We start from the raw sequence: 24,733 nt of genomic DNA, 5'->3' as shown, positions 1-24,733 counted from the left end.
GCGTCTTAAAAGTAAACACCGCGATCATTGTGGACTTATATCTATTGTTAGCTATACATACAGTATATCTCTCCATTCTCACATCTACAGTGGTCTTAAATAATAGTATCGATGGGGGCCCCGTGACACGACGTTTACTGCACTCCGACCGCCGCTGTCGATCTATTGTCGCGCCATGCACGCCCGTGCCGGTTACTCTGGCGCTGAAAGCACCACCGTCTCGCGCCGCTTCACTACTGCATCAGCAGCCTACACCCTACTGCCCTAGAGTGCCGCCTGCCAGTTGTGGAAAGCGCGAGGCCTAGCGCCCGCTCACCGGTACAACCGACCCGCTAGGGATGTCCCTCGAGCTCGATCTGGTGGCCCAAAATTCCCCTGGAGTCGCTAGTCTATTCTTGATCACGTTCTGGCCTGCAAATAAAAGGCCCTCTGATGAGGCGATTGATCGTTATTTTCGCAATCGGATGATCCTCGTTGTGGAGCAACTGTACCTGTTTAAGGCCTTCTGTGCTTGCCTAATGGTACTCGATCGATTTGCCTGCGCTGATGGTTTTCAATGTGCCTGCGAATCCTGACTAGCAGACCAAATCGCTTTGGATGATGCTATACCTGGACCGTAGTCATGGGGATCGCTTGAGTTGAGCACGTGGTTGACGTGTCGTGGTGTGATCTTTTGCTGCAAGACAAATCTAGCCTCAATTGCGTTGTGTTTTCTTTATTTCGTGACTTTTACCTGTGCGCGGTTGGTTGCCTTTATATTTACGGCGATTCTTGCTGGGGCGAGCTCAAGCTTCCAGTGAGATGCCAGTGATTTGAGTGGGCTTTTTCAACTCACTTAGGATCGCTCAACTGCACGACCACTTTTGATCCTCTATACTGAGCTAATGATCGACTTTGCTGCCGAGGAGTGTCGTTAGGGCGCGAGAGCGGAAACAGTTTGCTGCTTCGATTGATCTCGTGAGAGAGAATGAGCCTTTTGGCTCTAGATTGGCTGCATGCTTAACGACCTAAAGTTGTGTGGTGTGCACTCAAAAATTGTTGCGGTATTTTGTCGGCATAATCTCGAATTGTAACAACGTACCGTTGAATGCGGAATGTCCATAAAAAACGCTTCCGCCATTTCTCAGTTTCTTGCGGATAGGGTCATATATTGTTATTATTTATTCTACGACAAACAGTGAAAATTGAACTGTTGGTGAATGCATAAGTGTGCCACGTGGTATGAAACAACATATCACTATCCGTCCGAGATAATTAATGTTCACGTCCAAGGTGTTCATATTACCACCTCTCTATGTTCATTTTACCCACACGTGTCCATTTTACCCCCAAAAAACTACTTTCGAAAATGCTCATGAAAACGACGAAAAATACTATATTTTAGTACTTCTTCTTATTTTTTGTATCAACCATTAGTGACTCAGTTGGGCTTCAAATGGTGAGTCGACAACTTGGAAGGAGCGTCAAACTTAGCTCCGGTCCTCACAAGTTCCTATCTCACGTCTCCACGAGTCATATGATACAATAGACTACCAGTTAAAACATGGACACAACTGGTTGGCGTTGTGAGAAGGTGCGACGCGATCGTTGGCGCGGTAACCATATCTCGGCGGTAGAGGAAATGCTTCGCCAACCCGAGCGTCTGTTCACCAAGATGGTGCGGCTCAAAACAGCGTCTGGTCTTCATGTTAGGAGCGGCTGATCAACGTCCTGGTGTCAGCGTGGGACTCTAATCAGAGCTGACACGATGGCCCTCCGGCGAGACAGGGGGTTGGGGAAGGCCCAACAAGCCGCCCCGAAAAACACCAAATGTTGCAAATATCGAAGAAGTTAATACGGATCGGAACAATCGGCACAGACCTAGGCGACGAAATAAGTACTACGATTGGAAACTCGGTACATGGAACTGCAGATCGTTAGGCTTTCACGGCTGCGACAGGATCATATATGATGAACTAAATCCACGCAACTTCGAAATCGTAGCACTGCAGGAACTTTGCTGGTCGGGACAGAAGGTATGGAAAAGCGGACATCGAGAGGCTACCTTTTATCAGAGCGGTGGCACTACCAACGAGCTTGGGACGGGCTTTATAGTGCTGGGTAGGATACGCCAACGCGTGATCGGGTGGCAGCCGAACAGTGCGAGGATGTGTAAGTTGAGAATTTAGGGCCGGTTCTTCAACTACAGCATCATCAACATGCACTGCCCACACGAAGGAAGGGCCGACGATGAGAAAGAAGCGTTCTATGCGCAGCTGTAGCAGGTGTATGATAGCTGTCCGCAACGGGACGTTAAGATCGTCATCGGTGATATGAACGCTCAGATAGGACGGGAGGCAATGTACAGACCGGTGTTAGGGCCGAATAGCCTGCACGCCGCATCAAATGATAACGGCCAACTATGTGTGAACTTTGCAGCCTCCCGCGGTATGGTAGTCAGAAGTACCTTCTTCCCTCGCAAAGACATCCACAAAGCCACCTGGAGATCACCTGACTTACAAGTGGAGAACCAAATCGACCACGTTCTAATCGATGGTTAATTCTTCTCTGACGTCATCTACGTTCGCACCTACCGCAATGCATGCGCTCAAAACTTTCGACGGTGCGAAACACGCGTCAAAGTCGCCCACCGCGACCAAACATCGGGCAACTACGGGACGCCGAGGTTGCACGGGAGTCCGCGCAGCAGCTGGAAGCAGCATTACCAACGGAAGAGCAGCTTGGCGCAGCTACTATTGAAGATGGCTGGAGGGACATTCGATCAGCCATAGGTAGTACTGCTGTAGCGGCGCTTGGTACTATGGCTCCGAACAGGAGAAAGACTGGTTTGACGACGAGTGCAAACAGTTAGTGGAAGAGAAGAATGCAGAAGAATGCATTGAGAACGTGGAGCGCTACCGACGCGCACGGAACAGGCAAAACTCGGTCTTTCGGAAGAAGAAGCGCCAGGAGGAAGATCGGGATCGCGAGGCGATGGAGGTACTGTACCGTGCGAATGACACACGAAAGTTCTACGAGAAGCTGAACTGTTCCCGCAAAGGCTATGTGCCACAAGCCGACATGTGCAAGGACCTGGGCGGCAACCTTCTCACGAATAAGTGTGAGGTAATTGACAGGTGGAAGCAGTACTACGATGAGCACCTTAATGGCGATGTAGCAGAGGACGACGACGGAGTGGTAGTAGATCTCGGTGTACGCGCAGATGACGACAGAATCCCAGCCCCTGACCTCCAGGAGGTTAGAGAGGAGATCGGCCGGCTGAAAAACAATAAAGCCGCTGGAGCTGACCAACTCCCCAGCGAGCTGTTAAAACACGGTGGTGAATCACTGGCTAAGGCGCTACACTGGGTTATTGCCAAGATTTGGGAGGAGGAGGTAGTACCGGAGGAGTGGATGGAGGGTACAGTGTGCCCCATCTACAAAAAAGGCGACAAGTTGGATTGCTGCAACTACCGCGCAATCACGTTGCTGAACGCCGCCTACAAGGTACTCTCCCAAATACTTTGCCTTCGACTATCACCGTTTGCAAGGAAATTTGTGGGGCAATACCAAGCGGGATTTATGGGTGCCCGCGCCACCACGGACCAAATATTCGCGGTACGGCAGGTCCTACAGAAGTGCCGTGAGTATAACGTGCCCACACATCACTTGTTCATCGACTTTAAATCGGCATACGACACAATCGTTCGAGACCAGCTATGGCAGATTATGCACGATTACGGCTTTCCGGATAAACTGACACGGTTGGTCAAGTCGACGATGGATCGGGTGATGTGCGTAGTTCGAGTTTCGGGGACACTCTCGAGTCCCTTCGAATCTCGGAGAGGGTTACGGCAAGGTGATGGATTATCGTGCTTGCTATTCAACATCGCTTTGGAAGGTGTGATACGTAGGGCTGGTATCGACACGAGTGGCACGATTTTTAGAAGGTCTGTTCAGCTCTTTGGCTTCGCCGATGACATTGATATTGTAGCACGAACCCTTGAAAAGATGACGGAGACGTACATCAGACTGAAGGCTGAAGCCGGACGAATTGGACTGGCCATAAACGCATCGAAGACCAAGTACATGAGAGGAAGAGGTTCCAGAGAAGACAGTGTCAACCTCCCGCCACGAATTCATATTAGCGGTGATGAAATCGAGGTGGTAGACGAGTTCGTGTACCTGGGCTCACTGGTGACTGCTGACAACGACACCAGCAGAGAAATTCGTCGACGCCTTATGGCAGGAAATCGTGCCTACTTTGGACTCCGGAGGACGCTCCGCTCGAATAAAATCCGCCGCCGCACGAAGTTAACCATCTACAAAACACTGATCAGACCGGTAGTCCTCTACGGCCACGAAACCAGGACTATGCTCGTGAAGGACCAACGCGCCCTTGGGGTTTTCGAACGAAAGGTGTTGCGTACCATCTGTGGTGGAGTGCAGATGGAAGATGGATCATGGCGGAGGCGGATGAACCACGAGTTGCATCAGCTGCTGGGAGAACCACTCATCGTTCAAACGGCGAAAATCGGGAGACTACGGTGGGCTGGGCATGTCGTTAGGATGTCGGACGACAACCCGGTGAAAATGGTTCTTGATAACAACCCGACTGGAACAAGGCGACGGGGCGCGCAGCGAGCAAGGTGGCTCGATCAAGTGGAAGACGACCTGCGGGGCCTCCGCAGACGACATGGCTGGCGAGCTGCAGCCATGGACCGAGTTGAATGGAGACGACTTCTTCGAACAGCAAGGGACACTTCGGCCTGGAGCTGACTGGTAATTAGTGACTCAGTTAATGTGCGCTATCGACTCATAGTTGTAGTGTTAAACTGTGGAGGAAATTGGGAAATGGCTTAGGGTGTTCATTTTATCACCCCTTCCCATACAACAATTTGGATCCATTAGATATTATTGACCAGTTTGATAAGTAAGTCTCAGTAGGCTGAAGCTCCTCTACCTTTTCAAGGCTGTCTTTTACGAGATAAAATGATTCTATGTGAGTTCTAAAAGCATATTTTCAAGATAAATTTATCTTTGATGGTGGTGTTATATGAAGGGTTCTTTAAGTATTTTTCGATAACTCTTAAGAACTGTTGAACAATAAATAACCAAAGTATTTATTTCAAAAAACCCATGATAACACTTGATAGATTCAATCATGCCTTAATAAGCTACCATGAAGCATAGATAAAATCGATTCGCATTTAAATTGTTATTTTGAACATAAACCAAACGTTCGGAAGTTTATAACAAATTTCATGCACACAAATACTAAAGGCCCCAATGCACACACGGCGTGACAACGCCTTCCTGACGAAATTGTCAGTACCTTCTAGAAACCCTCTAATGTGCCTTCTAACATCTACCGCCTTCCGCTCGTCTACACGAAAAGCGCAATCGCGCCGTCTTGAGCTACGCCGTGTGCACACATTCTTGTTGTTATGTCTTCCAAAATTTGTTTGTCGTCTACACGGAAGAGCGGTAGCCGTAATGAGAAGAAGGCGTGCAGTAGGCGCGATCGGGAAACTGTCACATTTTTCGCTGTTTTCAGTACGGTTTAAATTTGTTCTCGCTCTTGTGATATACAGTAAAGTCGCTTTTTACGCGGGGGATACGTGCCGCGTAAAAAGAAACCGCGTAATGAAAAACCGCGTAAATTCCGGAATCCGCGTAAAAAAACCGCGTAAATTCCGGAGTCCGCGTAAAAAAAACCGCGTAAATTCCGGAATCCGCGTAAAAAAAAGCCGCGTAAACAAAAACCACGTAAAAAAATCGCGTAAAAAGCGACCGTAGTGTATTGTGAAATGGAGTTTGTGAATGTGGATTCCTGCTGTTCGGATTCAGGCGAAGCGCTTGAGAGCTATGGCGATGCGTCAGTTTATACTGCGCATTTGCTCAAAAACATCAAGCAAATAGAAGCAGCAGCAACCTCTCGGAAATCGGTGGACAAGCGCGCCCATATAAACCGGGATAATTGGGACGACGAGTTAGTGGCAGCGCTAATAGCACAGGTGGAGTTGCATCCAGGATTGTTTCTTCACTTTGAATGGTTCGTTTCATTTACATTATTTTTATTTTGCAGTCATTTGGGATGGGAATTCGCCCAGCTTCCGAAATAAAAACTTAAAAGATTCCGCGTGGGTAAAGGTCCGCACCGATGGCAACATGATGAGCATCGGTGATGCCGAATGTCGTCGCAAGTGGCAGCACTTGTGTAATAACAACAACAAATTAGCGAATTCATACTACGATGCCAAGTCAGAAGAATCGGCAAGAGGAACACCGAATTGGGTGCACTGGACCCGCCATTGAGTTCGTCCGCCAGAATAGGGCATCTTATAGGACGAGCACCGAATCGAATTTGGTAGGTTTTCCACTTTTGAGCCTTTTTTGTTTGTTGTTCCACTTTTGAGCCTTTTTGTGTTTTTTGAAGAACTTTACCGAGTATCACGGTCACGAGACAAGAATTCATAAGCTTTTTCACTTTTATCGACCAGTGTTATATTATGTCGAATTGGTCCTTTTTAATGGAGACCTTCTTGTGTTTGCAATTCGGGTCCCTCCTGACAAATCTGGAATTTTCTGCAAAAATTACATTACATTGGTGCTGAGAAAACATTAACACATTTTCATTTTTCACAAATAGTCGGTAGTCGGGGTGATTGATCCATTCAGGGAAAAAAGGACGTAATAAATAAATAAATATTTCACTAGCTTTTATTTATCATCAAAGCCTGCTTGGTTGGAGTTTTGAAAAAAATCAATACTTTTAGTTAGGATTCCAAAAAAATACACAGAGCTCTTACCCAATTCTGTTGTATAACAACTTGATAAGCTTTAATTCTGCCTTACAGAATCTTAAGCTATGAACCAACAAATCTGAGCGATTCCACAAAAAATTGGCAACCTTTTTATTCATCCATTTTTTATCTTGCTGAATATTTGCACAGATGTTCATATAAGCTAAAGGATGACAACACGTTAAGCATACAGACGCAAGGCATACGGACGCGACGCATACTACGGTAGGCATACGAACGCGAGGCCGACTGAACGCGGGCCGAATGGACACAAGGCCGAGGGAAAGTGAGTCGGAATATGGTATTATCGTCATCATCATCAAATCTCTCTTTCAATAACATGTATTTCGCTTCAAAGTGTCATTTGGAAGTGATACACTCGCGGCCTTTAGCCTTAACTAGGGGAAAGAAGCTCTGTTCGAGTAGACCTAGCAAATCAGTAGATCAGCCGTTTGTGTGCGAAAGGTCGCCGCTTCCAACGGTGGTTCGGCGGTCGGCTTGGACTGCGGAGACTACGGCGGCTTATATAGTGCCGCCCCGGTTTCTTACCAACCAAATACGTGCTCGCCGCATGATATAAAATATATTTATATATTCATAAAAATATATTTATATATATTTACACTAGAAATACATACGCAGAGAAAAAAATATCTGAGTTTAATATATAATTCATTGGATGACGCTTTTTATTAATCATCAAACGTGCGACATATTTTATTTTTTATTAGACATTCTGATGCGAAAGGATGCTGCAAATCCGGGACACATAGTCGAGGTGATTGGCTCTCATGCGATCATACAAACATCGTATTCGGCCTTGCATCCAATCGGCCTTGCATCCAATCGGCCTTGCAACCATTCGGCGTCGCTTCCGTTATGCCTTGCAGTATGCCTCGTATCCATTATGTCTCGCGTCTGTATGCCTAGCATACTATGCCTAGCCTCCATATGCCTCGTGCCTTGTCCCCAAGCTAAAGATGTCAATTTGCAATATGAGGATTTTTTTTTGAACCAAGACTAATTTTTAAAAACAGTGTATATAAAATTTGGTTGATGGTTATTAATAATTTCAGAGCCAGAACGGTTTGTTCGATCAGTGTGACATCTTCGTCATAGTTTTAGGTAATAATTTTATCTTTCTAAAGAAAAGCGCAAACATAGGGTTACGGTGTTATTTTGGCATACCCGGGAGCATTTTACCCATTTTATCTGATAAATTCAATCAATATGAGAACACTACATAGCAACACTTAAATAAATATGTATGCTTTTGAAACAATTTACTCTTGTTGTAACATCAAAAAACATCATATAAACAGTTTGTATACTCTAACAAGCGGCTAAAAAGTAATAAAAGTAGTTCAAGGCATGGTCAAAATATGTTTGTCTTTGTCTAAAGGGAACATATTTCAGCTATTTCACTTAACTAAGCTTTGACAGTTTACCATATTTCTATCATTAACAGGCACTCGCTTCAGGCAATACTCCTTAATTTGGACTTTCCTTTAGCACAAAAAACTTTACTGAGCCGGGTGCCTATCAATGATAAAAATATTTTCGAAGCCAAAACATTTTGTTTGATCGATACAGTGTCTTCGGCAAAGTTGTAGACAATAATTTTGTCCTTAGAAAAACTGTAAAAAAAACTTCACTTCTTCAAGTACAAACAACTATCAATGTTTAGCCATTGATAACTAATCTTATAAAATAATAAATTCTTCTGTGAGTGAATTATTTTCATGATTTGTGCTATACACTTTGGACATCTTAACAAAAACGGAAATCGTCACGTCATCGATCGGCCCCAACAGCCGAAAATACAAAACCTGAAATTATACATTTAAACATAATAGCGTCTTCGATTTATTTCACAGATATTAGTTTTCACTATTTTTGTACATTCATATTGTTATGCGTCACGATTGAATTTGTTTTCCAGAATTAAACCCATCCCTTTTTGACATAGATATTAACCACCAGTAACAGCTTTTCGTAGAAGTCACTCTCGACGAGGTTGTCGTTACAGAAGAGTTCCGCGTCTAGCTCACTGTGGTCTGGAATGGATTCTTTTCTCGCCAAAACTACCCTAAGCATGGCCACTATGTGGTATAACTCTCGCGGTGCGATGCGGTTCATTTCTTCTAGGAAACTGTGCATCGAGAAAAAAATCAACTTTAATGATAAAGAATAACAATAACATCAATTATAAAATTACCTTTCATACGTAAATTGACTTAGATCAGGGTATTTAAGCTTGGTTAAATCCGATAGTAAGCTGTAGAAATATTTTTCCAAGTAGTCATCCAAGCTGGTCTCCAAGTCAGGATCACTCACGCTAGTCAGTAGGAAAAATAGCACATCCCTAACCAAGGAATCCGATTGGATAAGTTGAAAATCAACGAATTTCAGCCCCAGCGGTTTCTTATCAGCGTCTGCAAGATTGAATAACGAACAGTTGTATTGCGGAAAAATTGCATTTACAGTTGATTGTTTCTATATTACCATATTTGATCATCATATTGTTTACCCACAAATCGTTATGCAGCATCGTACAATACGGTGTTATTTCGTCCGATAGCAATCTGCTTTGCCGCCTGCGACACTCGCCAATCATATTCATCACCCTTTCCGTCAACTGAGTGTCCACACCGGCCTTGATTAAATCAGTACGCATTACGTTTACCATCTTGTCTATAGTTTGCTCGCCAAGGCCAGCGTCAATATCGAACTTTATCAGATATTTCTGTAGCTTGGATTTGAACACATTCGGCTTCATATGCCGCAGGGCAATGGGAATGGCGTGGAACAGGGAGAGTTTCTAGAAAAATAACCACGTACACAAGGCGGAAAACAGGCGAAATTATGTCTTAAAGTTTTATACCTTCAGAATGTAGACCGCAATGTGGCACGGAAATCCTCTCCGCCGGTCCTCGGTTATATATCCATCGAGCTTTAAATTTTCCAAAAGCATCACACCATCCGCGTCCACCTTCGTGCTGTTTGGATCCAGAGAAACGCGTGCGTTGTAGCAACGACAAAAGATGTCAATTGTTTCCGCTTCCGGAATGCCCATTTCCCGCTGCAGTTTCACCATTGTGGGGACGATCTGGGAGTAAACCGCCGCCTCCTTCACGAACGTTGTGTCAATTTGGAATATCTCCAGAAATTCCTCGCTTGCTGGTCTCATTTTGGCAACCAGCTGTAGTTGCTTCGGCTGGTGACGACGAACCACGGGTGTTGAGTGGGCGACGGAAAACATGTTGCGTTAGAGGATACAAATTGAATTGGTACTAATTAATTAAATATGTAGTATGACACCTCGCTAACGTGCTTCGTTTATTTTGCTTCGCAAACGTGAACAGAAATCTCGAATTACCAAGGGCACGAGCCTCCGAGTTGATGGAACAAAATAAAAGTGTTCAATTCGAACAAATGAGAGCTGGTAACGAATTCACGATTTTTAAATTGATTGTATAATTGAATAAATGAATAAATCAATTATTTTCTTCACTACGACGCCTATTTCATCGCACGATAAATTATTTTTTGTTAAAAAGATCTCTGGAAAATACCTACCGGATCGTGCCTACCACTATATTTGTTGTACTTCTGATGAAATTTGAAGAATATTTTAAGACTAGCGGGTCAAAAAAAACATATGCTGGAGTTTGCAGCAAGAAAAAAATAATGTACTACTTAAAGATTATATATTTTAGGAAAGAACATTTTTTCCGAAATTGTTTTATTATCCTTACGATAATTTCCCGACTTTCCTAGTCTATTTTTATTTGCTAAGATAATTCTTATAACTAAAAATAGTACTAAAAAGACTAAGATTTTATTTGTTCAGCTTCCAGTTTTTGTTGTACCACCAGAAACAAAATTTATTCCGCTTTGTTATTCTCGTGATATAATGGATTATGCGTTCGAGGAACTGGTGTAGGAAATAAATGCGGACGAAGTCTTTTAATAAAAGGTTACAATGACATATAGGTACTCAAACGTCTAACAATTACTTCGCCTTGTCATTAAATGCAAAAACGATTGCATCCAAATAGTTAGCTGGGCGCAATTAAAATAGAATATGAACCAAAATATACGAAAAAAATAGTGTTCAATTGAAACTCATCACAAATTCGTGAAGAATATTTTCATGACAAATACAGAAAACTACCATAATTTAATATTTTACAATTATAGCGGGCTTGAATTGATCTTGCTGTCGGCCGTTTTGCATCTATTTTCAAAATAAAAACATAACTTGTAAGCAGGGCAGAATTTAGGTGCTGGGGGGCCCGGGGCAGATATTTTCGTGGGGCCCTCACGAAAAATTTAGAGGTAAGAAAATTTCAAATTTTGAAATGACTTAACGGCTTCACGAAGGTGACGAGCAAAAAAAAATATAGGCACGTCTGGCCCAGAACTAGGGGGGGCCCTTATGTCGAAAGGCCCGGGCCATTTCCGGGCCTGCTTGTAAGTTACAAATGTGATCGAAATGATGCCAGAGAATTATTTGTAGATATTTTAATGTTGTTCTAGAAAACAACTCAACGAAAAGATCAACTCAGCAATTTGCAATTATAATTTTCAAAATGCAAATGTACTCAAGCATTTTTCTTTTCCCGAAATTTTGAATTTATTTCAATTTTTTGTAACAGTATATCATGTACGTATACTATTTCATAAATATTTTTTTGAAATATCCAAATGATGAAACAATCAGCAATATAATAAAGCTTATTAATAACATACTTTCATAACATTACTATAATCCTTTTCAACTGAAGCTATTCAAAAAAATAAACGATGTCCGCGTCCACGTCCATGTCGACAGGAATAAATATTTGCTATATATCTGTTTTTATACGATAAAATATTTATTTTAGAAAAGGCGCCGCAAAAGAATGGGAACAATAATTACGCTTATTCGCATACTGTATTCCTGTGGCATTTTTTGTAGGATATTTTTAATATATAACATACAAAGTACAATGATTATTTTTCAGTATGCTTGAACTTGACACTCTTGGTTCAAATTTTGTTTCAACAGGGTGGCGACTACCGGGAAAAACCGGGAGAATCGGGGAATATCAGGGAGTTAATTTTTCGATCAGGGAAATCAGGGAATATCAGGAAGTTTAAAAGGTCATCAGGGAAAATTTCGAAGGCTTGAGATTTTTTTACGGAGTTAGTTCTGATTTGGATTTATTTCGATGTGGACGCTCACCAGCAATTCTACAACAACACTCAATAATTATTAGGTTACTTAAATTCCTTTTTCCGACGCGAAAACGAGAGTACCAATTAATGCCAAATGAGTTGAAACTATGCTACAAATAATCGATCATTTTTTAACTGACTGAAACTATGCACTCGTGCTTGACTCAGCAAACTAAGTATCTGTTCCAGGTAGAAGAATTTTCTAGAAAAGTAATTTCTAGAAAAACGTATGCTAACATAGACTTCATTCACCGCTATACCCGCTGAGTGACACGGTTTTCCTCGATAAATTACCTTCAAACTCTTCTTACTCAGCAACCAAATGCACAATTTGCACTAACTCTAAATTAAAGATCGATTTGTTCTCCAACCGTTTTAAATATTCCCATCGTAAAAACTTTCAAGTATATTTGTTGAACTGTAATCAAAGTTTAAATATCAGTTGAATGGCTGTGGATTAGAGCATTGTAGCACGGGAACTTTTTGTTGTACAGTAAAACTTTCTGAGAATGAATTGCAGAGAACTGATGATACCTTGTACAGGGCTCATAACGGTTAGACAATGCAACAGTAGTGACTTTAGTGACCAAAATATCAAGAAATAGTGACTAAATTTTTTGAAAAGTATCCAAATAGGTAGTAACAAGTCATCTAGTAGTGCGCGCATTTAATGCTAATTACTACGCTTTTTTATAAAAACGCACCTTCTAACATCGCCTGAGCAAGCTACACTATCGCCATTGTCTTATTCCAGTGATAAAAAATGGTGAATACCAATTAACAGAAGACTCAAAGACTTGCTCATTCGTTTGAGTGTGTTTAAAACTCGAAATATAGTGAGTCCAATCAAAGACGAAGTCACACGTTAATGTTATCAAATTTCTACCCTGGAATTTTTACCAGCAGAATTAATTGAAACTAACTTAGATGAGATTGAATCTATTATTAAAATTTTCAAAAGTATAAAAGCACCTCGTAACGATGGGATTTTAAACATTTTAATTAAAGTTCTTGAGAAATTCTAAGGAATTGGTTTAAAATTAATATTTCGCCAAATTATCGAAAAATGTCAAAAATACTCAAATTTGGCATTTTTCGATTCAAACTCTTTCTGTGAATTTTTGTGCCCCTAGACGTTTCGGAAATGCCCCAAGTCTTCAGAGACTTCAATAAAATTTTCCCGTAGGTAAAGGGAAAAACGACGAACACGGCTAGCAAATACTCTGCGGCCTTTTGACGCACTTCTGCATTTACCAGGGGCACCAAAATGAACAGGTGAAAAAGCTATGATATTTCTAGGGTACTTACTTGAGCTTAAGGACAACTTTTTTCACTTTTGTCGACCAGTGTAATTTATACTTTCAATTTTATCAAACTGGACGTGTTTCTCAACAAAAAAATATTTTTGTTCAAGATTCAAGTTAGCAAAAGCGATGCTAAACTGTTTCAATTACTGGTACGAATTTTAGCAGGAACAAGTTCAAGTCTGATCCTTTTTAGTTTTTTAATTTAGGTGGAAAAACCTATGAAAGTCGTAACTTAAACCAGTTTAAAATAAATTTGAATAGCAGGGAAAAAATTTTTGAGCATCAGGGAATATCAGGGAATTTATTTTTGGAAATGGAGTCGCCACCCTGTTCAAAAGCTATCTCTCTATCTATAAAAATGCAGTCCGGTCTGTCTGTCTGTCTGTCTGATCCATATAGGCTCGGAAACTACCGAACCGATCGACGTGAAAATTTGTATGTAGGGGTTTTAGGGACCGAGAAAGGTTCCTATGATGGTTTAAGACCCCTTCCTCTTCTGGAAGGGAGGGGTCCCATACAAACGAAATACAAATTTCTGCACATCTCAAAAACTAACCAAGCAAATAGAACCAAATTTGGGATGTGGATGTTTTTAGGAGTAACAAATATGTCCATGTTGGTTCGACACCCCTCCCTCTTCTGGAAGGGAGGGGTTCCATACAAATGAAACACAAAATCCTCCACATTTCGAGAACTAACCAAGCAAATAGAACCATATTTGGTAGGTGGATGTTTTTAGGGGTAACAAATATATCCATAATGGTTTGACACCCCTCCCTCTTCTACAAGGGAGGCGTCCATACCCTTCCTTCTTCTGGCATATCTCCAAATACCATTTGAAAATCTAAGATGGCGACTTCCGGTTTCTGAAAAACAACGGCAAATGACCAACTTCCACTCAATATGGGTATTTCCGGGATTGTTATGATGCACTGAAGCCACAAATCGACCTTAGACAACATTTTGAGTTGTAAGATGGCGACTTCCGGTATCTGGTAAACAGTCGAAAATGACCAAATACCACCCAATATGAGTGTTTCTTTAACCAGAATGACGCTCAGAGGCCAAAAACTGTCCCCTAATGCCATTTTGAAATTCAAGATGGCGACCTACGGTTTCTGAAAAATAGCCTGAAGTGACCAAATACCACCCAATATGTGTATCACCGGATCCAGAATGATGCAAGGAGCTAAAAATTGACACCAGTTTGAATTGTAAAATGGCAACTTCTGGGAAACAGCCGGAAATAACCGAGTACTACTACAAATGGATATTTCCGCAATCGAAATGATGTATAGAAGCCAAGCATTGACCCTGGACACCATTTTGAATTCGAAGATGACCACTTTCAGTTTCTGGAAAACAACGAAAATAACTGAAATGCATTCAATATTTTTCCGGAATAGAGGTGATGTACAAAAACCAAAAGTCGAGGATGTTGTCATTCCGATAAAACCAATCGTTTCAAACGATATAAACAAATCGCAAGGAATCAATGGAATTGAAATGTTTAAAATTATTAAATTAAACACTAAAATAGGCGGGACGAAGTTTGCCGGGTCAGCTAGTTAACAAATAAAAATAAATCACACACATCGATATGACCTGAATCGGTGCATAAATTGCACCAATCTGTAGCTAATTATACTAGCGTAAAATCATGAGGTGCTTCAGAGTAAAATGTGTGCATGGTTCAGGATTGATTTCATACCATGTCAATGTCGTCCTGAGCACACACTGCAGCTTCCGGTTACAAGTTTAGCGCGATAAGACAAAAAAGGTAAACTTTTGGCGGAGCTTTGTGATCACTGAAAGTTCCAAAGATTGATTTTGTATTACAGTCGAATCTTTCTATTATGACTGTTTATATTGCGACAAATCTCTCTATAGCGACACTCTCAATGGTCCCTTTTGCTTCACATTAATTAAAATTATTTGTTCTATTGCGTCATTTTTTTATAACGCCGGTCCTTTGAGATGTCGCTATAAAGCGGTTTGACTGTACATTTATTATTTGCTTAATTTAACAACTACTATGATAGGCCTGTTACTAAATATAACAAAACTCTTAAAAAAAACAGGAATGGGTTGGTGTAAAGTGAAACGATAATTCTGTACCTGATTTTCTTCAAATTGTGTGACGTTTATAAATTGAACAAGACATTTACGATTAATCTGTCAATGCCGCGTATGAGTAAGAAGAACTCCTTATCTCAGTGGTAATTCCGCTTCTCGAGAGATTCAGCATTAGTAATCACTGTCAGTAGAGATGCATCGGAGCTCAATTCGCATATCAATCTGCGCTATTCTGTGGTTAACAGTCATATCTACGCAATGGGCAGGTAAACAATAGTCAACTTTAATTTGTTAATAGCAAATGATGATCTATCAAAGTTGCAGTTTCCAGCGCAGAATGCTTAACACCAAGGGCAAAACGTGGAAGCTGCGTGAAGATAGATCAGTGTCCAAAACTATACGCACTAGTAAGGAGCAGTACCATATCCCAATATGTTTTTGAACTGCTGAAAAAGAGCAAATGTGAAGAATTAAAGGTATGCTCGATACATAAATATAGATATACATAAAATAAAAAAGCAAATATGATGTCTTTTTTTTAGGTTTGTTGTGAAGAACCCTTAGTTATCGATGTGGGAACGACTGTATCTTCTCAACCCACCAGACCAACTCAAACTACCAGAGCAACTCCTAACACTACTACTATGACTTCTATCACTACACCAAGAAGTACACTATTTAGCAAACGCATGGAGATAGAACTACCTGAAGCGACAGTTTGCGGCATAGACACGTTGAGCGAACGAATTTACGGGGAAACAGTCACCGGGTTAGAGCAATTCCAGTGGATAGTAGCCTTAGAGTACAACGTAAATGGTTTCAAAAAAGTGAAATGCGGCGGTTCGCTTATCAATACTCGTTTCGTTATCACCGCTGCGCACTGTGTGTGGAGAAAAAATCCCGAACAGTAAGCATAGGACTTTAAAAACCAAAACAGTTTCAATATAAGATTGTTTCCAGGTTGTCTCTGCGGCTTGGAGAATGGGACCTTAATCAGGATCCGGACTGTGACGAAGAGTCCTGTCTAAACGAGTTGACCGAATAATAATACATGCAGATTACGAAGGATTCGGAAGGCACGATATTGCTTTACTACAAATGCAAACTGCTTTGCCTCTGAATTACACAAACCACATTCTTCCGATATGTCTGCCGAGAACGCAAGAACATTTAGAACAATCATTTGTGAACTTCAATGTGACTGTCGTTGGATGGGGCTTCACTGAATCGGGTATGGTTGTCAATTTTAGCTTCTACGCCTCTGCCGGTTAACCAAGTGATGCTAATTTTCAGGAACAAGAAGCAACCTGAAAATGAGTACCAACTTAGTAGTTACAAGTTTGCATAGCTGCCAAAATGATTTGGAGGCATTGCTAGGGAAAACAAAACTGAATAAATCACATGTTTGTGCCAACTCACCGACCCACGAAAAACGTGGTGAATGCCCAGTAGATTCCGGAGGTCCATTGATGACCATATGAATGGCAACTGGTATTTAGTTGGTATTGTGAGCTTCGGCCCGACTTGCGCGAGAACGATGCTGCCCGGCGCGTATGTCACAGTGAACACTTACATGGATTGGATTAAAGAAAATATTCAATAAATCTGTGCAGGTAAAATTTACACACTCGTTTGAATATTATTTGGAACTCCCACAACTTACCGTAACGATACTCGTGAAAAAAGGTTTAGGTAAACAGTATTGGTAAGTTATATTACTTCAATACAGTTTTTGTTCTCCGTGTCATTTACTCGTAGTCTTGATATTGCATCCGCGTTACCATTATTTTTGGAGGAACGACACCAAATTTCATAGTCAAACGATTCCAGAAAAACTGCATAATGTAGGGAGCCCTTTATCCGGAAACAGAACCTAGTACCCACACCGTAGGGTGATGCATCCGTTGCTAGGATCAAAGGAAGTGGAGGGTCGTAGTGCACTAGAACTCTGTCTGATACCATTTCCCTATTCATCCACTGGAAAGCTTTTTCGCAATGATAATCCTATTGAATTTTAACGTTATCCTTTAATACCGTACATCAAGCGAGTTGGTTAATATAATCTGAGATGCGTATTTAGCGTGAGGACTTCGCGATCCTTCTCACGAACCTCCATCTGCAAATAGGTTAGAGCCAAATCGACATAACTTCTGTCCTCCAGACATATTTGTAAATAGTTCTTTGGTTGAGGGAAGTCGATGTTCGTCAATCTTAAGGCATTTGTTAATTAAAACTTTTTTGTAAGGTTCTCTTACTGATCTCGAGGTACGATGCTGGCCTAACAAGCCCCGCAATTGTCCTGTACACTAACAGTTGGCTGCGAAGAATGTGTATAATAAACAGAAGGTCGAGTTCCGATACAGAATGTAGCATGTTACGATTGCAACGAAAGAAAAGGACGGTTTTCCAAATTTTTAACCTGTATTCACGGTCGGCCAGCGTTGAGAAAATCCTATCGACAAATGTGTAATGGTTAGCATTAGTATTGGTTACAATTAAATATTTCTCCTAGTAATTAACAAAATCGCATTTTGTATGCTTTGCCATGTAGGTTTTGATGTGCAATAGGGTATATAGGAAAATCTAGGTTAGATATGACTCACGCTTAGTGTCCAATTCCTTTCTATTTTATTCTTTTCATTAACCGACGAATTTCTAGTTTTCGGCTACTAATCCTTTTTTACAAATCTTTTTCATCAATCCTTTTTACTAATCCACGTAACTTATTCTCTGTACTTTCTCTTTCTCGTAGCTGTGTGAGATTTTTTAAAAATTTTTATCGCGGTCCTCTTTTTTATTTGTATAAACGATTAACCTTGCTTGTAAATTTATGTTCTTGTTTATTCTTCACTTTTCGTTTAGTAATTACTTGTAATTAGAACTAAGAACGTTTTATTTTTTTATGTATATGATGGATAAAGCAGATTAGGATTAACTTGTAGTAAAGATTGAATATCCGTGTGCCTCACCTATACTCTTTCGCCTAACTTGCAAAAAACGTTTGACATTTACTGCCCGTAAACGTACAAGAGTCACACTGCCAAAAACGTACAACTGAGTCAAACGCAGTAGTCGCAGGTAAACCACTGAATTCTTTTCGTTCTATTGTTCAATCAAAAATCAAAAATTATTATGCATTCAGTCGAGGTGAATTTATATGGCATAATCCATTTATATACAATAAGGTTATTGCTGTTCCGATTAGTAAACTTCAAATGGTCTTTTGATACTAATTATTTTAAGCTCAGAGCCCGTTTTGTCTTTATTTGTAACATGGGACTGACCAGAATTTATATTTTCTTCCTCATTTTAGCTTTTTCTTGAGGTTTATGTAAACGTAATGTAAAGAAGTTATTGAGGAGGTTTATCTCAAAAGTGATGAAAATTCACACGGGACTGCTATACGTTTATGGGCAGTTTAGTCCCCATAACTAACGCACAGGGCTGTGTGACACTTTGACCGTTGCGTATCGCATTAAAAGAGTTGGACCGAGGATGCGTAGCGATGAGAAATCGCGACATAGCACCAAGGCTTTGCTTTTTTTAATTGTAACTTCATAATCCCCGAAAAAGGCGTATGCGGTCTTCTGACTTCTTAACCGGAGCCACCGAAGTCTCTTAATTCAAATACTGTATGGAAAGTGAAAAAAAAGGTAAATCACGCACATCGATACTTTCTGAATTAGTACATAAATTGCCAAAAACTGTGTCTGTCGCCTTTTATAGTCTAATGTAGAATATGGGCGAATAACTGTACTAACATTCAATCACAAGATGGCGGTGGCCCGGGGTCCAAGTATCTTGTGAAGGCTCCCTTTTCAGTTATCAAAATTAAGGATTATGTCATACAAATATATAAGTTAAAGAAAGATTATAGGAGAACTGTGTTAGTTCTAACAATTTTTCAGTTATTTTGAAGTGTTACAAAAATTTCTGGATTTCTACTTTTGTATGTAGTCATGAGTCTTGAGAAGTGAAATTTTGTGGTGCTCCCCAAAGTATGAGGGCCCGGGAAGCCATGCCTCCCCAGGGCCAACCCCTACAACCAGGCTATTATCACAAGGTAGTTATACTTTTTGCGGAACTTTATGATGACTGCGCGGGTAGTCCTCACATGTTACTGGTTGATTAATTAGCTTGTTATATAATACAAATTTTAACTGCTACGACAAGTAACGGACCGTTACTGAACCATTTGTTTGTGTTCTGATCAATTGTTGTTTTCAATTGTTTTAATTTATTGATCAACTTTCTTTTCTATTTATTTGAAGCTGCTTCATTCTAGAATCATTCTGCAGTTACATGTTTTAACATTAAACCATTTAAGAATTTAATTTAAATTGTTTTCTCGTAATTTTGAATTTTATGATGATTTTCAATTTTTCTAAGAAATTTAGATGTATATTCTTACCAATGTTTGTAAGCTGCCTTTTGCTTCTGAGCTGTTGTTTGAGCTGCAACTTTTTGCTTGAAGCATATACTCAAAAGCATGCGAGCTTTCCAAAAAATAGTAAAAATGATAGTTCTATCCTCTGACTAGATTCCAGTGTCGTTGCGAGTACTTCGCTCTGGCCGTCCGCTGGCAGAACAAGATTAGCGCTTGGGCTTTTGCAAAGCACAAAGCAACTTCATGGAGCAAGTTATATGCGATGAAGCAGAGAAAAAGTAAACTTTTGGCGTGACGGCTGTGCGGAAAGCCCCTATACCTACACGTGATTGGTTTAATAACAATAATTTTCTAACACATTCGTACTAGCTTATAATTTTCTAAATTTAAAAACGTGTTCTTATAGACAATGAGAAATCTTATAAAAACACGAATGGATTAGTGCGTAAGCTCGACCATTGATGACTGAAGTCATACATGTGGAAAGACGCATTCCCACCTCAAAACGTAACATCAGTAAAGTGGATGATGAGAGAGTGCGCGTTCAAAAATCCCCCAGATACCTGTAACAAACCATGTGACGTTTCTGAACGCAATGAAGCATTCACAGTTAATCTATCGACGCCGCGAGTGTGTAAGAGCTACAACTTTTCTCAGTGAGATTGCCGTTTCTCGAGAGAATAAATTCTGACAGTAGTAATCTTTGTCAGAAGAAATGCATTGGAGCTCAATTTGTTCATCAATCTACGCTATTCTGTGGTTAACAGTTATATCTACGCAATGGTCAGGTAAGAGATAATTATTTTATGTTTGTTTATGGCAAATGCTGATCTATCAATGTTGCAGTTCCCAGCGCACAATGTTTAACACCAATGGCGAAACGTGGAAGCTGCGTAAAGATAAATCAGTGTCCAAAACTGTTCGCACTAGCAACGAGCAGTATCATATCTCGCGATGCTGGCGAACTGCTGAAAAAGAGTAAATGCGGAGAATTAAAAGTAAGTTGAGAGCGCCCATCCATAAAATAAATAATAACAATTATGCCTTTCTTTTTTGAGGTTTGTTGTGAAGAACCCTCAGTTATCGGGTTAGAAAACGACAACAACCCACCGCAAACGATCGTTTTTTCTCAACCCACCAGACCAATTACTACTCAAACTACCAGAACTACTACCACTTCTACCACTACCACTACTACAACAACAACTACTACTACTACTCCTACTACTACTCCTACTACCACTAATACCACACCAAAAAGCACACGCATGGAGATAGAACTACCTGATGAGACAGTTTGCGGCATCGAGAACTTGAGCGACCGAATTTACGGCGGATCAGTCACCGGGTTAGAACAATTTCGGTGGACAGTAGCCTTAGAGTACAACGTCAATGGTTTCAGAGAAGTGAAATGCGGCGGTACGCTTATCAATACTCGTTTCGTTATTACCGCTGCGCACTGTGTCTGGAAATTAAGTCCTGAACAGTAAGTGTAGTACCTAGTTTGTAAACGACAATTCCAAACAGCTTCAATATAAGAGGCTTGTTTCCAGATTGACCTTGCGGCTTGGAGAATGGGACCTAAATCAGGATCCGGACTGTGACGAGTATTCAAACTGCAACCCGTCGGTCCTTTTCAAAGGAATTGACCGAATAATAGTTCATGCAGATTTCAAAGGATTCAAAACACACGATATAGCTTTACTACGAATGCGAACGGCTCTACCTCGGGATTACACAAACCACATTCTTCCCATATGTCTGACGAGAACGCAAAAACTTTTAGAACAGTCATTGGAGGACTTCAATGTTACTGCTGTTGGGTGGGGCTTCACTGAATCGGGTATGGTTGTTAATTTATATTCTATTCCTCTGCCGCTTTACCATGTAATGCAAATTTGCAGGAACAAGAAGCAATCAGAAGATGAGTACCAACTTAGTAGTCACTAGCTTGCAAAGCTGCCAGGATGATTTGAGGGCATTTTTGAAGTACACAGTACTGAATAAGTCACATATTTGTGCCAAATCGCCGACCCATGAAAATCGTGATGCTTGCAACGGTGATTCCGGAGGACCGTTGATATCCAATTTGAATGGTAACTGGTATCTAGTTGGTATTGTAAGCTTTGGGCTGCCTTGCGGGAAAACGAAGCTGCCCGGTGTGTATGTCAGAGTGAACACTTACCTGGATTGGATTAGGGAAAATATTCAATAAATCTGTACGGGTAGAATTCACATGATTATCGAAATAATTCATCTAGAAAGAAGTCTGAATAGGCAATTTAATCACATTCCACCGGGACACCGGGACTTTCCAACTAACAATTCAATAGCTACCAAATCCATTCACCGTCATGAAACCAACAAACAGATTTCAAAACGATCATTGGTAGTTCTTAAATTAGCTATGAAACATCTGAGACTATAATGAATACTCTTTTTCACATGTCGAAATTGCAGATCGAAGTTCAACAATATAGCGTAGGGAACATATTCTAAGCAGCTTTAGGAACCGCCTGTGTTTCAGACGAAATACTCGAAATGTGTTGGGGGGAAATGCGAACAGTAGTATATCAATATGTTCTCTATCGTTTTGTCTGTCAGAACTTGTTTTCAGATTGTGAAACTAAGTACGCAAACTTTAACAATAACCAATTAAAGTTACCAATCGAGCGACACTATTCCAATCACCCCGAACCTATTTTGAGCAGTGTATATCTGTTTTGCAGGCGTTTTTTCCAGCACCTGAAGTGGCTCCTGAATAGCTGCAATATAGGTCGATTTGTTTCGAATGATGTTTGTTCACAAATTTCTTTGTGATTAGCGGTATTTCTTATATTCGTAAGACAGCTAGACAATCAAAGTTTTCGTTTCCATCATTGAAATCGTCGAAGTTTTAGGCCTGTTTTCTTCGACTGATTAAAATAGGCGCCACTGCTTAAGCCGTTCCTAACCCTACTTATCATGAGTCCGCTGCTATATAAATAATTCCAGTTAGTGAACCAATTCCTCAGGATGTTCTATGGATATCATTGAACTAGCATCTTCTAAATTTGACACTCAGAGATAATTATTAACTACTGGATCAAGCCCCGTACAAAAAGAAATATTTTGATCGATTGTTCTACACTACATACTACATTTCGTTTTGAACTGCTATGCTTAAACGAGATATAAAACCATCGAAGGGTAGCAGCGAGATATCAGTTTTTGGTTATTTACTTCAAAATCCATGAATTTGGCTTGGTTGGAATGCATTCCGACCGCTAGTGCAAAAGAATACCTAGATCAGAAACATACTGACTGGACAGGAACGGGCCAAACGCACCTGCTCCGCGTTGTGGAAAAACTTTGAATCAAATCAAATCGAATGCTATTCTCAAAAACATAATTTTTTTCAAAACTGCAAGCATTTAATCAATTGATCCCATACACTACGGTAAAGTCGTCTACCTAAAAGGATATACTCTTTTGGTTTTATTTTAGAGCTACAATAATACTACCGCTATTCGCATAACATTCCTATTCTACATCCAGTCCTTTGCATGTTACGTTATGTCTTGGGTTGTTGTTCAAAAGAAAATATTTAATACGCTGTAAAGATTATTGGGACTCAACATTGCCTTCAAGAAAAAACTTGCAAAAACAATAATGAAACTCGTTGTTATAATATTTTGTTATCTTAACCCTCTAGTGCCCAATGCCGCCATTTGGCGGGCTTCAGTCAAACCTCTAGAAAGCTTCAATAAATACTTAAAAAGTGTTTATAATGATTCATGATGATTTTACCGTAGCCCGTCTAGAAAATAACTTGGGCACTAGAGGGTTAAGAACTAAACTGGGAAGGAAATCAAAAAAAAACTTTACGTATTGCAGTGTGTCGTTTTGAATCTGCTTCAACCGATTGTTTGTATGCAACAAAAATCGCCAAAAATAAACACAATTAGTGGAGATTACGACAATTCTCAAGCACTTTTTTATCGCAATTTCACGAGCGCTTTTTATCGCAAATTTCAAAAAAGATGTAGAGTGAAGTTACCCCGCTGATCAAAGTCACCCCAGTTTACGGTACTAATAGTTCTGGTTACATACAACCCGATTTATGATTTATGATTTCACTTAACAACACAAAGTTACAGGCCACCAAATTGAGCCACCATGTTGAATGTCGCTATCGAATGAATTTTCTCATTTTCTAAATAGATTTAAATCCTTAAAAAAATAAGAGTCAACATAATATGTTTATTCATTTATAATATTTCTCTAAAAACTGTTTACGTGGAGTAGAATTTGAGTTAAATAAATCAAAAATTGAGTAGGGTAGTGGCTCTATTATCACCAGGTTTGTCCTTTTATCGTCAGGAGGTAGAAGATGTATATACATAGCGTGCTATGTTTGAAGATGATTTTCATGAAAAAAAGTGAATGTACCTAAAATGTTCCTCCGTAGGATCATAGTTTTAGTCCTTAATCCAGTTTCAAAATATGAATACCAGAATTATTTCATCGGCGAAAATTTGTTCTATCCACGATTTTTGATTTTATGTTTAACAAAATTACGCTTTTTGATTTTTCAGAAAAATATAGGAACAAGATATCCAAAATCTGAAAACAACATTTTTTACTAAAATTTTTGTGTGAAAACATTTTTACTACATGATTTCACCAAAAACACTTCATGAAGTTACTTTTATTCTTCTCCCTTTTCGGTTCAATATTGAAAACCAAGTCTTCCGAAACGCGTAACCGTTGTTTGGTGTGCGTAGCAGATTGTAAAACAATCTGAAAAATTTTCAACATCATCATAGCAGGCTTTTGGCGAATATCAAGCGTCAAAATGCATGGTCACTTAGAGTTTCACGAAAAAAGTGTGCGTTTTCTGGTTTAAAAAGGCAAAACATCCGAAACGCGTTCATCAGAGTCCAAAGCAGATCACCGTAAGAAACTTTTCAACA

General features: G+C 40.3%; 3 protein-coding genes and 1 long non-coding RNA gene across 8 annotated transcripts in view; 2 read left to right on the top strand and 2 right to left on the bottom strand.

Annotated features, from left to right (window-relative positions):
* Nucleotides 1-24: 24 nt before the first annotated feature.
* LOC129730563 (uncharacterized) lies at nt 25-887 on the bottom strand. Its single transcript, XR_008728880.1, has 3 exons — nt 734-887; nt 492-676; nt 25-429 (listed from the first exon to the last, which is right to left on the bottom strand). It is a non-coding gene; the product is annotated as an uncharacterized LOC129730563 (long non-coding RNA).
* Nucleotides 888-8,620: 7,733 nt separating this feature from the next.
* LOC129727939 (uncharacterized) overlaps nt 8,621-24,733 on the bottom strand; it is a 37,550-nt gene continuing 21,437 nt past the window's right edge. For all 3 annotated transcript variants that reach the window (XM_055686232.1, XM_055686233.1, XM_055686234.1), the window contains exons 2-5: nt 9,670-10,002; nt 9,291-9,606; nt 9,004-9,220; nt 8,621-8,937 (exon numbers count right to left, since the gene is read on the bottom strand). In XM_055686232.1, coding sequence (XP_055542207.1) covers nt 8,730-8,937; nt 9,004-9,220; nt 9,291-9,606; nt 9,670-10,002 — 1,074 coding nt within the window. In that variant the 3' untranslated portion in view covers nt 8,621-8,729. The remainder of the gene's footprint in view (nt 8,938-9,003; nt 9,221-9,290; nt 9,607-9,669; nt 10,003-24,733) is intronic.
* Nucleotides 15,384-16,994, top strand: LOC129727941 (phenoloxidase-activating enzyme 1-like). 3 transcript variants are annotated; one of them, XR_008728603.1, is made up of 5 exons: nt 15,384-15,657; nt 15,716-15,867; nt 15,934-16,298; nt 16,352-16,622; nt 16,685-16,994. XR_008728603.1 is itself a non-coding variant. In XM_055686237.1 (4 exons), exons 1-4 carry the CDS (start codon nt 15,585-15,587, stop codon nt 16,434-16,436), a joined length of 681 nt encoding a protein of 226 aa, XP_055542212.1. In that variant the 5' UTR covers nt 15,384-15,584; the 3' UTR covers nt 16,437-16,994. The 3 variants fall into 3 exon arrangements, 1 of the variants encoding a protein (XP_055542212.1); XR_008728602.1 differs by having other exon boundaries at nt 15,710-15,867; XM_055686237.1 differs by having other exon boundaries at nt 15,710-15,867; nt 16,352-16,994.
* Nucleotides 20,192-22,025, top strand: LOC129727940 (CLIP domain-containing serine protease B4-like). The gene is made up of 5 exons (XM_055686236.1): nt 20,192-20,566; nt 20,625-20,776; nt 20,837-21,264; nt 21,332-21,621; nt 21,683-22,025. Exons 1-5 carry the CDS (start codon nt 20,494-20,496, stop codon nt 21,991-21,993), a joined length of 1,254 nt encoding a protein of 417 aa, XP_055542211.1. The 5' UTR covers nt 20,192-20,493; the 3' UTR covers nt 21,994-22,025.

Source organism: Wyeomyia smithii, chromosome 3 (assembly GCF_029784165.1).
Source record: "Wyeomyia smithii strain HCP4-BCI-WySm-NY-G18 chromosome 3, ASM2978416v1, whole genome shotgun sequence".
NCBI lineage: Eukaryota > Metazoa > Arthropoda > Insecta > Diptera > Culicidae > Wyeomyia > Wyeomyia smithii.
Note: the sequence above shows the minus strand (reverse complement) of the source record. Positions and strands in the feature narration are given on the sequence as shown.